The sequence below is a fragment of the Mustelus asterias genome, chromosome 17, assembly GCF_964213995.1.
Source record: "Mustelus asterias chromosome 17, sMusAst1.hap1.1, whole genome shotgun sequence".
NCBI classification, from domain to species: domain Eukaryota; kingdom Metazoa; phylum Chordata; class Chondrichthyes; order Carcharhiniformes; family Triakidae; genus Mustelus; species Mustelus asterias.
In genome coordinates this window covers 24,475,520-24,491,875 of record NC_135817.1, presented here as the reverse complement: position 1 = coordinate 24,491,875, position 16,356 = coordinate 24,475,520, and the positions used below count along the sequence as shown (strand labels likewise).

Below are 16,356 nucleotides of genomic sequence, written 5' to 3'. Positions count from 1 at the left end.
AATCTGGGAAATTATAGGCCAGTAAGTTTGACGTCGGTGGTGGGCAAGTTATTGGAAGGTGTGATAAGGGATAGGATCTACAAATATTTGGATAGACAGGGACTTATTAGGGAGAGTCAACATGGCTTTGTGCGTGGTAGGTCATGTTTGACCAATCTATTAGAGTTTTTCGAGGAGGTTACCAGGAAAGTGGATGAAGGGAAGGCGGTGGATGTTATCTACCTGGATTTCAGCAAGGCCTTTGACAAGGTCCCTCATGGGAGGTTAGTTAGGAAGGTTCAGTCGCTGGGTATACATGGGGAGGTAGTAAATTGGATTAGTCACTGGCTCAATGGAAGAAGGTAGTAAGAGTTTTAACAACACCAGGTTAAAGTCCAACAGGTTTATTTGGTAGTAAATACCAGAAGCTTTTGGAGCGCTGCTCCTTCGTCAGATGGAGTGGAAATGTGCTCTCAAACAGTGCACAGAGACACAAAATCAAGTTACAGAATACTGACTAGAATGCGAATCCCTACAACCAGCCAGGTCTTAAAGATACAGACAATGTGGGTGGAGGGAGCATTAAGCACAGGTTAAAGAGATGTACACATTTTTAACATTTAAGAAAAACTTGGACGGGTTCATGGATGAGAGGGATGTGGAGGGATATGATCCAAGTGCAGGTCAGTGGGACTAGGCAAAAAATGGTTCGGCACAGACAAGAAGAGCCAAAAGGCCTGTTTCTGAGCTGTAATTTTCTATGGTTCTATGGTTCTATGGAATGTAATGCATGGATTTACACTGGCATTGTGATGGCTGGTGCCTTCTTTGCTGACCAAACCAACATACATGGGATCAAAGGAGGGTATCTAATTAGCAAGGACCTGGTGGGAACCCTGACGCAAAAGATTCATGACTAATCTGCACAGGACACAAACTCTGCTTGGTCCCCTTACCCTGCACCATTTTTCCCATTCAGAGAAAGGCTTATTTGAACTCTTTGCTCCCTTTAGAAAGGAAAGGAAGTTGATAATAAAATCAAGTGACATCGATTTTCTTCAAGAGTTGAGACTGCTTTCCTGATATGGACATCTCACCTCTCATTCACTACCGCCCCCCCCCCCCCCCACCCCACCCCCACTCCCCCACCCCCCCACATCCTTCTGAGAAACATAAGAACAGGGACCAGGAGTAGCCCATTCAGCCCATTGAGCTTCTTCCACCATCCATTGAATCATTGCTGAACTTTACCTTAACTCCATTCACTTGCTTTGGTTCTATATCCCAGGCCCAATACAAAACGATCAATCTCAATTTCGAAACTTTCAATTGACCTAACCGCTTTAACTCGTTTGGGAGAGTATTCCATTACCCTTGCTTTTTATATTATTCATCCTTTGGATATGAAGTGGAAAATCAAGGTGATGGTGAACCATCTACAAATGTATGGCTTGCTGGTCCATTTCAAAGGGCAGTTAAGAGTCAGCCACAATGCTGTGGTACTGAGTCACATGTAGAATAGACCTGGTGAGGACAGTAGATTTCCTTCCCTAAAGGATATTAGTGAACATTAATCTAATGGTCTCATGATCATTTTTAATGAATTTGTGGACAGTTCTCTCAACTAAAATCTTGTATCTTCTCCCTTAATGTCTGAAATTGGTATATTTTTAGGAAAGGAGGATTTTTGTGCATCTCTTAGTCATCCCTCAAGTGTATTGTCAATTGAATAATAGCAGCAAGTTTTTGTGGGTTTAAATAAGAGACTTATTTATTCATGCTTTCAATTTATAAAGTCTAAATGCTAAGTCACTCATGCACACACATGCACCTAAGAAAGATGTAGTTAATGAAAATAGTGCACTTTTATAAGTTGCAAACAAACGGATAGTTCATACTACATGCATGACCTTTCCCCCTTGTGGAAATGTACCTTGAGTGTAGCAACCCCATCTCTCTTTAGAATCAGCCCATAGTTCCATTATAGTTTTGCCTGCCAATCTTTGATTCTAATTTGCCTAAGCTAGAAGTGAGATGAGAGTGACTGCCCTTGACATAAAGGCACCTTCCAAACACATGACCAGTACCATCTAGAAGAACAAGGGCAGCAGATGCATGTGAACACCATCACCTGGAAGTTCCCCTCCAAGCCACTCACCATCCTGACTTGGAGGTATATCGCCATTCTTTCATTGTCGCTGGTTCAAAATCCTGGAACTCCCTCCCTAACAGCATTGTGGATCTACCTACCCTACATGGTCTGTAGTGGTTCATTGAGGCAGCTCACCACCACCTTCTCAAGGGCAATTAGGGATGGACAATAAATGTTGGTCTAGATAGCGATGCCCACATCCCTTGAATGAATAAAGGAAAAATCTGTTTACAACCTCACTGAAATTGACTCTCTCCTAGTTAATTAATTTTACTCTGGATTACTCTTTGTCCTTTTTCAAAGTTGACCTAAAACTTATGATATTATGATCACTATTGGTCCATAGTCCCTTACTGACACTTGATACACTTGACGCACCTCATTCCCCAGAATCCGATCCAGCAATATCTCCTTGCTCATTGAGCCAGAAACAAACCAATCTAGAAAATTCTTCTGGACATTATGTAGTATTTGCGCCTCTCCTGAATTTCCTTAAACATGTGTTCACCTATATTTTTCCCACTGATCGGTGACCTAGAGAATACACCCAGTAGTGTAATGATGTAAAGCTCCAATGTTTTTTTAGCTTCAACTCAATTAATTCTGTCCTTGACCCCTCTATGACATACAGTTTTTCCAGCACTATAATATTCTCCTTGATCAATTCTGCCACCCCTTCTCCTTTCTTTCCTTCACTATCTTTCTTGAACATCTTGTATCCAGGAGCATTTAGCACCCAATTAGCCATTTTTTGAGCCAGGCCTCCAATATCACCACAACATCATGTCCCCTGGTGTCTATCTGTACTTGAAGTTGACCAACCTTAAACTGTACTTGTTCCTTCGCATTTCCACATTGTAAATCTAATTTAAACCTTAATACATTCCGTCATACTCTGAAACCTCTAATGCCTCAATAATTCTTAATCTTCCAATCCTTTGTGTGCTGCCTTTTGCCTTTCTAATGTTACATCCTGATTCCTATCCTTCTGCTAAGTTACATTAAACCTTCTTAAACAGCTCAAGCAAACTGCCCTGCAAGGACATTTGTCCTGAACTAATCCAGCCAGGGCCCACCTTTCCCAAAACTGGTCCCAATTTTCCACAAATCAATAGACCTGTTTCAGACGACCATCTTTCCTGTGACAAATTCATCTCTGTTCTATCCTGTTTTCCTGACCCTTCGGTTGGAGTGACAGCGGGAGTGCACCGGAATGCCTATGAATCTTCACAGCCTTATTTATTTTCACCAACTTGGATTAATATTTTTCACAGCACATCTCCCCCACACATGGGTGCTTTTAAATTCTATGCCATTGACCTTGAGTCGTTTTGTGACCATCTTACAGGTTTTGTCGCTTAGTAAAGGAAATTAATGATGAAGCAGCCAGCAGTGGGGAGCTGGAGGGCGATCCTGATGGAGATACCCTGGAGGTATGATGGTGAACAGTTCATGGTAGCTGCAGATCTGTGGTGATCCTTTTAAATGTATCAGCTTTGTATGAAGATCATTTGGGAGGTTCTGTGGGATGTTGTCCATTCAGTAGGTCTCACAAAGAGGTTCTGAGTCTTGTATGGTTAAATAATAAGTGTTTAATAACAGTTTGGGCTATATCCCGTATATATGTACGTAGTTATGAATTCACTCCATGCTGGCTTCTATACTGGTCTCTGTCCAGTCCACAACAGACCCCAATTCGTAGGTTATGTGTCTCTTTATATCACACTGTGGGTGATACTGTTTTCCAGTCCCGCATTAACCCTTGCTATACCCGATACCCTTATACTACAAGTTCTACCCCTAAGAGAATATGAGGAATTTCAGATTATTGTGTTAAGCAGTTGTCCACTTGAATAACGTGGAATATTTTCCAGTCAGTTGTTTCACTCAGAGGACAGCACTATGGCATTGCTTGACCTTTCCTTGAGTTTTTGATGGAGTGCAGTAGGAGTGGGAACTAGAAGTAAAGTAGTTCACTTTAAATATAGCCACATGTGGTGAAATTAGTCTTCAACATGAGAAGAAAAGAAAATTGTGCACTGTGTAAAACTTTTACTGCTTTGCTGTTCATTTCATGTTTCTGCTGCTGATCAATTTTACCACATGTGTTTCACTGTACAGTGCAATTAAATAACTTCATGTTCATGATACTAATGGACATCTGCATCATATTCTGTCCTTTGTCCCGAAAATCTTATGTTCTGAGTAAAGGTTAGCTGGAGCAGTGCCTGAAGGCCTGCAAATTAAGCTGGGTGGTTCCCAACCTGAACTGCTAGTTACTGAAAGTCCTGCTTGTGGTGGAACTTCCACCCGTTCTAAACAGGTTCCCCTCTACGCTGAAGAGACATCGCCCAAGTTATATGTTTCAACTTACCCTGTCCCTGACCTGGGCTGTTCCAGTGGCTGGTATGCTCAGAGAAATCAGGCATTTATTTTGGCCTCAGGCGATATATGTGACAACCCGCTCCTGGGATCCAAGCCTGACATCCTGAGACCTCAGGGCTCCTTTTAATTTGATTGGCTTCTTTCAAAGTTTAAGTTTAGTTTATTTATTAGCATCATAAGTAGGCTTACATTAACACTGCAATGAAGTTACTGTGAAAATCCCCTAGTCACCACGCTCCGGCGGTGCCTGTTCGGGTAGACTGAGGGAGAATTTAGCATGGGCAATGCACCTAACCAGCACGTCTTTTGGACTATGTGAGGAAACCGGAGCACCCGGAGAAAACCCACGCAGACTCGGGAGAACATGCAGACTCCGCGCAGTGACCCAAGCCGGGAATTGAACCTGGGTCCCTGATGCTGTGAGGCAGCAGTGCTAACCACTGTGCTGCCCCTATAATTTGGAGCTTATAGTTGCTTTGGAACTTAGTGGTTTTGGTTGGAGCTGCCACAATCATACTGAATGGCTGGTTTACAGAATGGTGTTGGCTAGCTCACGAAGTGGTGCACTCTCCCTCCTGACAGATGGAGATCTGAAAATGTCTCTCAAGTCCAACTGCCTGAAACCTGATCGCAGATATTTAGATAACCAAGGAGGTTCCCAGTAAGATGAAGCCAGCATATTGATCAGAATTAAAGACCCTGGGATTTGCAGGACCAGAAATACCATCTTTTCATATTTATGAAAAATATGTCTATTAAGGAAAGTACGATTTGCCTTTATGTAGTGTCTAACAACTCCAGGATATCCCAAAGTGTTTCATTGGGGAATTACGTACTTTAAAAAAATAATTGTTGTAATTTAGAAAAGTTGGCAGCCAATTGGAGCAAATACAAGTTCCCAGAAACATAAATGTGATAATCAAATAACTATTTCTAGTGATATTGGTCAAGGGGTAAATGTTACCCAGGACCTCTCGTAAAACTGCCCTGATCTTCTTTAAATAGTGCTTTTGAATCTTTCATATCAAGCTGAGAAACTAAAATAACTACTTGTTTTCACCTGGTATTCAGCCTTAATCTAACGTCTGCTTTGAAAGGCAGTACCTCCTGCAATGCAGCATTCACTCAGTACAGCACAGGATTCTCAGGCTGGATCTTGCACTCAGGTATTTGGTGGGGGAATTGAGCTCACAATTCTAGCATTTCACCGCTGGCTAACTGTGTTTTCCCTTCACTCCCCTTGCAGTTTGAGTACGACTATGAAGAGACTGAAGAAAGGGTAGTGTTAGGTAAAGGCACATATGGAGTGGTCTATGCTGGGCGGGATCTCAGCAATCAAGTGAGGATAGCAATCAAAGAAGTACCAGAGAAAGATAGCAGGTGAGTTTTGAATAACTCCGGTCTTCCTCGACTGAAGCAGATATTAGTTGGTGGTTAATAAAGCTTGCTGCATATCTTTTTTTGCAGATATTTCAAGGTTAATGATCACAAACCCTCAATTTTTATTTATACAAAATAAAGAGGCATCAAGTGCTTGCAATTTCTGCTAGTTTTCTTTATTCTATGGGATATGGGCGTAGCTAGCAAAGTCAGCATTTGTTGCCCATCTATAATTGCTCTTGAACTGAGTGATACATTAAAGGTCTGGTTGATATATACTTTTATAGGGCTATAGTAAAAGCAGTTTTTATATTAATGAAATACTTTTTAAAAAACTTTTTTCATGCAAGACATTGCTACTATAGGGCTTGTTGATCCTGTACAGAGTATATACTATGTGAATAGGCATTGAAGTGCCTGCCATAGGTTGGCATAGGGTATATGAGGAGCCATGGGTTATTGGTAAAGGGAAATGGTTTGGTATCGAGGGTATGGGGGGGGGAGGATAAGGGCATAGGTTGGCATGGAAGGTATGAGGGGCCACAGGGATGGGCATAGGTTGGCACGATTCAGGCATGGGGATTGAGGGGTGTTTTCTGTTTTAATTCTAACAGTGAATATAAAGTCCAAGATGGGCCTTTTAAATAGCCAGTCTCTGCACTTGACAGTCACTGTGGTTGCCTCCGAACTCTTAGAGGGGATGGCAGACCTGACTCTGGTTACCACTCCCCACGGTCCCTTCCCCCACCCTCCTGCCCCAGAACGAAAATCAAAAATCCCGCCTTTGCAATCACTTTCTTTCAAAATGGAAATTTCCCGACTCCCGCTACCCACCTACAGGATGAAAATCCAGGTCTCAGTATTCTTTTTCTGCCTTGAGAAGTTTTACCATTCATTTGTGTTAATTGAGAACCCTGATGAGCTCAAGATAAGAAATGGGATTTGTACAAAAATAAAGGTTGAAATTTACCAGGAGATGGTCTGGGATTAGGAAGGCTTTCAACATGGCTTGGGAATGAATCAGGTGGCAGCCCCAATGCATTCCTGCTATCATTTCTGTCAGTGGCAGGAAAAAATGCATATAGCCTATTCGCCCAGAGCCAAATTTAGCCACTTGAGTGGTTAATTAAGGGTCTCTTGCTGCTGGTCCCACCGACATAGGGGGAGACCACTAGGTAAATCCTGGTAGGTCCCATCAGGTTCTGGTGCCGGGCACTCCTTTTTGGATCCTGGGCTCCCCCACTCAATGGCCATACCCATGACAACCGTCCCACCTGAACACTTCGCCAGGACCTGTCTTATTTTACTGTAGGACTTACCTGACTTTGAGGGCACGCTGACATTTATGTATTCTCATCCTCCAGGTGCAGCCTCCGCAGTGACCAGTGAGGGTGCTGCTGAGGCTGCTGAGTTGCCAGCTCCCTGATTGGCTGGAGGTTCTTGAAGGCATGCCACCAGCCTTCACATGAGTGGGAGCACTGGCGGCAGAATACATTGCAGCATGATGCTGTGATTTAGATTTAGAAGTGACTCAGCCACGTCTTGGGAAAGGTCTGCCCTCAATTCTGATTGCATGAGTAGCATCATTCATCCATGCTTTGCTGTGCTTGACAAAAGCACAGATTTTCATCATAGAAATCATAGAAACCCTACAGTGCAGAAGGAGGCCATTCGGCCCATCGAGTCTGCACTGACCACAATCCCACCCAGGCCCTATCCCCACATATTTACCCGCTAATCCCTCTAACCTACGCATCCCAGGACTCTAAGGGGCAATTTTTAACCTGGCCAATCAACCTAACCCGCACATCTTTGGACTCTGCTACCCACCTACAGAATTTTGATTCCCATTTCAAGAAATTATCACAAATCTGTTCATCGGATTAACTGCTATCTAATGTTGTGGAAATTTTAATATATGGGGATAATATGAGCAATGCCTAAGCTAAACAAAGGCTTTTAAAAAATGTTAACGTATTCAAATGTTGGTGGATAAATTTGCTTCGAAGCACCCATCCTCTGTGTTTGGGTTTTGAAAGCCAGTCTGATTGGCAGGTCTCTGTAGTCATGTGACTGGGCCACGAGGTTGCCTGGCCTGGTAACCCTAAACATGCCAACAGAGAAAGGGCACTAAAAGACCCCGGGGAGAAGAAGCAAAGGACTCCAAAGCAAGGGAGTCAGAAGACCACAGAGATGGGGAGACAATATTCAAGTAAACCACTAGATGGTTACCGGTCACATCAGTGCAATGAAATGTACAACCTAAAGGTAAATGTTCTCCTGAAAAATGTTCACATCAAAGCTGAGCTGGAAGAGTTGAAGCGCGAGATTCCAGCTGAGTTTATACCTTTGAAAATGAACAATAAACTGAAGCCTTCAATGAACCAAACTGTGCGAGATTGTAATAAATAAATTTCAGGGACAACACAAAGGTACCAGAAGGAAAGAATGACCCACAATTCCACAGTTGGCAATTGAAAGCAGGAGCTGAAAAAAACTCAACCAGATATATAGACGCAAACGCAGGCATATGCTCACAACTAGTGAAGCTGCTCCTTCACAACAATCTGGTGGTCAGGGAGAAGGAATCTCATGAGCTATACTGAGTACAGAACTGCCATCAAAATCAGAGATCCATGACTCCCTAATGACTGCAATGAAACAACAACAGTCATCAAGGCCAGAAAGGCCACAGGAATGATACTCTTCAGACAAGGAACATCACCCAGACATACAACCAATATCAATATATGAAGAGACTATTAAGTGATTGACTTGTGCGCAGTCACACAGGATTGTGCATGCAAATGTATCTTTTGTTCATTAGGAAAAGGGAGATGTTTGGGTTGTGAAATGTAACCAGTCTGATTGAAACCTCTGGCTCTTTGGAGTCATGTATTTTTTGCCAAGAGGCTGTCTATAGAGGCTATCTTAGGTTATTAGAATAAAGTCCCCTCATTGAGTACACACTGAAGAAGACTATTGCCCTTATATTTGAAACATTGGGGCTGATTCTCCCATCCCGCTGCACTGGATTTTTGAGCAGGTCTGGGAGACTCTTGTGGCACGATTCACGCTGGGTGTTTGGGCCTGAGCTCGTTGCCACTCTGCAGTCGGAATCAGTGGGGAAGGGAGGGAGGGAGGCCAGTCATTGAGGCTGGCCATGGGGGTGGTGGGGGCAACCTGCTGGGGGGGGGGGGGTTTGTACTGCTGATGGGGGGGGGATCGGGGGGGGGGGGAAGCGGGAGATCTGGGATGTCAGGGTGGAGGGGGGGTGCGGTCCAGGCTGGCCTGGACATATCCAGGCGGCCAGCGATTGGGCCATGGGGGGAATCGCAATGCTGGGCAGCGATTGAACTAACCAGTAATCGGGAGGCTGGCAGACAGGGGCCACTGCGCATGTGCCGATCTCGGCTCTGATAGATTGGCGCATGCGCAGTGGCCTGCTCAGCACTATGCTGCCAGCTTCTCCAGTGGAAATAGGCCCCGCCCACTGAATTTTAACGTGATCTATGCTAGTGTAGTCTCCAGTGCACAGAGTGGGAAATTCATTCTGAAACTCCCGCTGAAAAAACCAAGGTGATTTACTCCAGTTTTTACGCAAATTCGACTCTGAGAATTTTTTTTGGGAGACTCTCACCCATTGTATTTTGCAGTGGAAATATATTAGAAAGTATATTAAAAAGTCAATGCAAGGTATGTAGGAAGTAATCTTTTAAGAATTAATTTATCCCTGCTTTTAGATTCCAAGCAGTGGAGCATTATAATCTCAAACACTTTAAATTGATCCAGTTCACATTTATTCTGGCAGAGACACATGGGCTGAATGGCCAGATTTGATGCACTATCACTCCCTCAGCAAAATATCCGCAGTTGAAACACCACATTAATGTGGAATGGGATGTACTGAATGGATTTCTCCATCGAAATACTAAATGAAATGCTTATGTGGATCAATACCCAGCATTGCTAGCAGAAAGTAACACTCCCAAGGAGCCAGAGATTAGTAAATCAGTACAAACATTAAATTCACTACCAAAAATGTGATTCTGTTCAGCAGGAAACCTTCCAGCCAGCTAGTACATCTGAAAGTCAATTGTTTATTCATTAGCTGAATAAATCTCCACAGTTCAGTAAAAGGCTGAATGCTAATGGGAAATCAATCTCTTGGAGGAATAAATCATATTGCCGCCAGGTCACCCAGTATCGTTCTGCTTCAGTCTACAAGTCAACAGCAATCAAAGTGGAGTTAATCAAGCTAATTGGACATTGCTATTGATTTTTATAAAAGGGGAAGTGAACTACGAAAGCTGTTTTAAAAAAAAAGGAAAGATTTGTATTATATTGCATTTTTCATGACATCCCAAAATACTTAAGTTTTAAGTTTATTTATTAGTGTCACAAATAGGCTTACATTAACACTGCAATAAAGTTACTGTGAAAATCTGCTAGTCGCCACACTCCGGCGCCTATTTGGGTACACTGAGGGGGAATTTAGCATGGCCAATGCACCTAACCAGCATGTCTTTGGGACTGTGGTAGGAAACCGGAGCACCTGGAGGAAACCCACCCAGACACGGGGAGAATGTGCAAACTCCGCACGGTCACCCTAGCCGGGAATTGAACCTGGGTCCCTGGCGCTGTGAGGCAGCAGTGTGCCCTAAGTACTTTTGGAAGACCCTAGAAACAACAGGGTCCTTAATCTGTTTTTAGGTGTTGCTTGAGTGAGAATATTGACCAAGACACCAGGGACAGATCTCCTTCCCTACAAATAGCAGCATGGGAATTTTGTTTCATGCCCCTGAAAGGTCATTGGGACTGAGGTTTTACATCTCGTCCAAAAAATGGCATCTCTGAGAGTGCAGCACTCCCTCAGTACTGCACTGGAGTCTCAACTGAGATTTTATGCCCAGGTTTCCACAATGCAACTTAAATCCGTTACTCGGAGACAAGATTGTTATCACTGAATGAATACTGACATCTCATACCGCATTCGTATTTTTGGCAAGCTTCACAGTGGGCCAGTGCAGAGAAGCTCAGGAAATTTTGATTTGCCATAAGTAATGGGCCTGAATTTTATGTTCAGGGTGTGCCCGAAGTTGACATGGACAAGAATGGATGTGGAACCAGCTCCTGCCCGAGATCACATTGTTAATGCAATGTTACACTGACTGGCCAATTAACGTCCATCCAGTGTGAAACGCGCTCTGTGAAAGGCTGAGCGTTGGCAGGGAGACCAAAAGAAGAGTGAGTGCTGAGAAAAGGAAGGGTGCGGGCTGACACTTACAGTGTGCTCCCTCAGGGGGGCAACAGCTGTGGAGCTGTCTGGGGGAGTTGCTGATTTGTAAAAGATAAAGATCAGTGGAAAAACTATACGAGTGTCTGGCTAGCAGAGTCACACACAGACCACAGTCCCCAGACACACTCGTTCATTTTATTTGAGCCCTGCCCTGGATCGAGGTTGCAGCTTGAACATAAAGATCATCTTGCCAATCGATCCGCTCACCAATTGTAAAGGCAACGTGAAATCTAGTCAATTGCCGTTTAATTTAAATGGGTTTCTTGATTGTTAGTGGGCACACATCAGACTCGCGCTCACACCCACTGACTAAAATATCGTGTGAGGGCTCGATGACATTGGGACATTTGCCCGACGTCTTCTAACGTGATTTTACATGCTTCCAGGTCGGGCATGCACCAACCGAGCAACGTAAAGTTCTGGCCATGTCCTGAGTCACTCACGCTATAAATTCCTACCAAAGCTACACCACTTGTATTGCCATATGCATTTGTTGTGCTGTTACTCTTACTGTGGCACAAGGTTTCAGCAAACTTCAGCCACACAACCAATCTGTTTTGCATTCTTACTGAACTGGACATTGACAATAAATTCTTGGGGGGCTAATTTCCTCATAGCTAGCACAATTAGGATTAGGAGGGGAGTGCAGAGCCATGTTGGCTCCCTAAGGTCCATTGCCACTTCAAGATTCTCTGTTAAAAATACCCGCAGGCATTGGATGTATCTCATAGAATCATAGAATCCCGACAGTGCAGAAGGAGGCCATTCGGCCTATTGAGCCTGCACCGACAACAATCCCAGCCAGGACCCACCCCCACAACCCTATGTAGTTACCCTGCTATTCCCCCTAACACAGATGGGCAATTTAGCAGAGCCAATGAACCTAACTTGCACATCTTTGGACTGTGGGAGGAAACAGAAGCACCCGGAGGAAACCCACGCAGACACAGGGAGAATGTGCAAACTCCACACAGACACTCACCCGAGGCTGGAATTGAACCTGGGTCCCTGGTGTTGTGAGGCAGCAGTGCTAACTACTGTGCCACTGTGGCCAACACAGGTAAATTTAGCTAACACTATTCAGTCATCAATTAAACTATATCATCTGACAAATGTCCAATTATTAGGGCCCTAGCACCACTGGGCCTCAGGCATGTATGGGTTTTTAATGTTGGTATTGTTAAGGTGCTGGAGGAGGATTTAAAAATTAAGTGAAGAGATCGCGAAATATGTTAACCTTTGATGTCCAGATAGGATTGCTAGCAACTTTAGATTATAGCAGGTGCCACAGTTATTTTTTTCCTGCTCCCAACCTGTAGAAAATTTTCACTCTTTTTCAAATGACGTTCCGACTGTCTGGCTGATGCGCATTCTCCCTGTGAGTGCTTGAGGGCCCCTCCCGGACTCCTTAGAAAAGGAGCACCAGGAGGGATGACAGGATGCCTTGAGCCTCTTTCGCCTCAACACTGATGGTGCCCACCAGTGTTTGTGGCCACGGAGAGCAGGGCCGAGTGCGAATCCAGCAATTGTTGCTGGACCAGGGCCTCCAAGGTGGTTGCCAACCTGGTCAATGTGACCTCAAAGTGCTTTCATGATGGAGCCACAACATCAGACAGAATATGAACAGGTTCCTCCATCTTTTGCTCCAGTCTGCTGGGCGATTGCCGTGTCTCTGTCTGATGTTCTGCTGCATCTCTAGCACTGTGTTGGTGGCCACTTACAGAGGCTCATCATCTGACTGGGACTGAGTGGCTGGCTGGTCCCCAGCATTCACCGAGTGCTGGAGGCCTGAGCTGTCCCCACCTCTGACTGCTGTGGAAATGTGCCCGTGAGGTGTTCTCCAGTCGGGGTGCCCCAGCCTAATTTAGAACTCTGCCCTATAAGGTGCATGTCTCTGCACTAGAGGAGGGTACAAGTGAGGGCAGTGATGGTTTTTCCTCAGTGGTTTCCTCAACTTCCTAATCCAAGATGGTCCAGGACCTGTTGTTGGCCCTCCTTGTCTTCTCAGATCTGCTGATGCCTATATGGGAGAAAAGTGAATTCATGAGCAGGCAGAATAGAAGACTGCGTGTCACTCACTGAGCATCAGGATGTGATGAACTCAAGGAGGTGTGATCTTTACTAGATTGCTGGGTCAAGCTGATCACCCCTTCCCCACCATAGTGATCCCTGTCCTCACCAGCCAAATCAACAACATTCCCCTCAACCTGGGTGAGGAGAACAATGTCTCTCTCTACCCCCCCCCCCCACCCCCACCCCCAGTCTGGGATCATTCCTTCTGTTGTGGCCAGCTTGTCGTGGGTGAAGACAAAATGAAGGAATGTGATGAGAAGGGATGTAGATGTGTTTGGGAAGCAAGCCTCCTTTGTGTCATGGGCCCTCACCTGAATGGGCTGAGGATGGAGTGTGATCAATATGATTGATGAGCTGGTGGTGATCTGAAAGTTTCCTTGACACAATATGGTGATATGTTTTACCCGTTAATGGTGATGTAAAATCCCTGAAGAGCGTAGCTCTTTGAGTACATGATGCCATGCTGAGAGTTCGATAGTGGAGGGAGTTGCAGGATGATTTATCCTGAAATGAGGCGCAATCTTCTTGTGGCTCCCAGATTTCTTCTCCTAGTTTGCAGTAATCTCTGCAGGTGTCCTGGAAACTGGGGGCTGAAAAGAGTGCAACGTGTTTGCATGGGTGGTGTTCAAGTATGGCTGCCTAGACCTTTGACTCTGTCAGGTGATAGTGGGGTGGGCGAATTAGCTGATGACCCACCAGATGATTCAGAGAGATACTTGCCTTTGGATATTTACTGAGTTCCCAACCCACGAATGCTCGCTACTGCGACCAGCAGGAAACGTGCCATGGAACCCGCCCGCCACCACACTTTATGCAAAATATGAAAAGATCTGCCCTAAAGGTGGGGGAGTCTGCCAACAGCAAGTAAATAGCCTTGACGCATAGAATTCCCGTGGAATCAGTGGTCACCAGATGGGGTGGGGGGAGGGGGGAGTGAGAGGGGCAGTGTTTTAAAAGATACATTCTGAAGGAAATGATTTAATTCTGTGCTGAACTTCTGCTCAACTTGATTGCAAGTGTTTGATGCTGATACTTGGTGCAAAAACTCAAAAGTATTGATCATAAAATTCTCTGCAAATATTACGCATTAATGCTCGTAGTGCACATTAATTAATGATTGAGTAAAAACTCTGATCACTTAATCTTTAGCAAGTAGTTGTGTTTTACTCCCAGGTACTCCCAACCCCTTCATGAAGAGATTGCTGTATACAAGTATCTTAAGCACAGGAATATTGTCCAGTACCTTGGCTCAGTTTCTGAAGGTGGCTACATCAAGATCTTTATGGAGCAAGTGCCTGGTGGTAGGTATATCAAACCCCTGCTTGTACACTCGCAATTTTATACTGACATTGGATTGGGTTTTGTTGGAATTACCAGCTCACAGGGCTCTTACAACCAGAGGCAACACTCAATTAAACTTGGCGCATTCACTGAGATAGAGATCAGATCCAAAACTATTAATGGTAAACGACTCTGAGTTGTGGAGGAGCAAAGAGATGTGGATGTTCATGACCACTTGTTAAAAGTTAAGAGACAGGTAACCAAAAAAGACGAATAGTTTGTATTTTCATCTCAAGGTGGCTGGAATGCGAAAGTGAGGAAATGATGCCTTGGTTGAAAAACCTTGGTCACATCGAATCTTAAGTACCCCATTCAGTTATGGAGCAATTTTAACAGTCATGGGCACTTATGTGGGGATTTGGGAGGGTGGATTGCATTTGTCGAAAATATAAATGCAACCAGAATGCAGTGTGCAGACAATGTGCAGACTTCTGTGTGTTGAATTCACACACATTTGAAAGCTTGATTTGATTTATTATTGTCACATGTATCAGCGTACAGTGAAAAGTATTGTTTCTTGCGCACTATGCAGACAAAGCAAACCGTTCATAGAGAAGGAAGTGAAAGAGTGCAGAATGTAGTGTTACAGTCATAGCTAGGGTGTAGAGAAAGATCAACTTAATGTGAGGTAGGTCCATTCAAAAATCTGACAGCAGCAAAGGAGAAGCTGTTCTTGAGTCGGTTGGTACATGACCTCAGACTTTTGTATCTTTTTCCCGAAGGAAGAAGGTGGAAGAGAGAATGTCCAGGGTGCGTGGGGTCCTTAATTATGCTGGCTGCTTTTCCAAGGCAGCTGGAAGTGTAGACAGACTCAATGGATGGGAAGCTGGTTTGTGTGATGGACTGGGCTACATTCACAACCTTTTTTACTTCCTTGCAGTCTTGAGCAGAGAAGGAGCCATACCAAGCTGTGATACAACCAGAAAGAATGCTTTCTATGGTGCATCAGTAAAAGTTGGTGAGAGTCGTAGCTGACATGCCAAATTTCCTTCGTCTTCTGAGAAAGTGGAGGCGTTGGTGGGCTTTGAATGTGTGTGCGTTAAGCCCTCCAGAAACCAGGGCCGGGATTTTCCCAAACAAAAACTAAGTGCCCAACGGGCAGGAAAACGGGAGTATTTCCCACCAATTTTTTGGGCATACTTACCTAAATGAATCTCCGACACTTAGTGCATCACAGCATGCCTCGGAAAGATTCACGCTGGGGGGGGGGGGGGGGCTTCATCCCGCCCGAGAGGCCAGCAGGGTAGTACTGAGTGGGCCACTACATATGCACCGATCTGTCAGTGTGGAGATCGGCACAGATGCACTGCTTCCCCCCGCCCCCCATCGCCGGCCTCCAATCGCTAGCCATCCAATATCTTCCCAGGTCACCTTCTCCCCAATCACTGGCCTTCTGACGACCCCCACACCCTCCCTCCCCGCTAGCCCCAAAACTTCTGCACCCCCCCCCCCACCCCCAGTGGCAAGCCCTGATTTCCCCCTCATTCCCTCCCCCACCGATCCCACTGCAGAGTCGCAGCGGGTCACCCCCTGCCAGTAGGCCCTGTCTCCCCTCTGGCCCTGCCCCCTTGGCACTGTGTGGTGCCCTCTCTTGGCAGTGTCAAGGTTGGCACTGCCCAAAGGGCACCCCCCCTTTGCCCTGACCTCCCAGGGGGGGTGCGTCAATGGCCTCTCTCCCCACTAACAGGCTAAGCACCCCTGTTCCCTGTTGGTGAGAAGGAGTTGTAACCCTGCCTTTGGGGACTTC

The 16,356-nt window shown here is 45.1% G+C and overlaps 1 protein-coding gene across 2 annotated transcripts in view; it reads left to right on the top strand.

Moving 5' to 3' along the window:
- map3k15 (mitogen-activated protein kinase kinase kinase 15) overlaps positions 1 to 16,356 on the top strand; it is a 134,468-nt gene that overhangs the window by 64,151 nt on the left and 53,961 nt on the right. For both annotated transcript variants that reach the window (XM_078232396.1, XM_078232397.1), the window contains exons 13-15: positions 3,480 to 3,564; positions 5,763 to 5,896; positions 14,442 to 14,569. In XM_078232396.1, the coding sequence (XP_078088522.1) occupies positions 3,480 to 3,564; positions 5,763 to 5,896; positions 14,442 to 14,569 (347 nt within the window). The remainder of the gene's footprint in view (positions 1 to 3,479; positions 3,565 to 5,762; positions 5,897 to 14,441; positions 14,570 to 16,356) is intronic.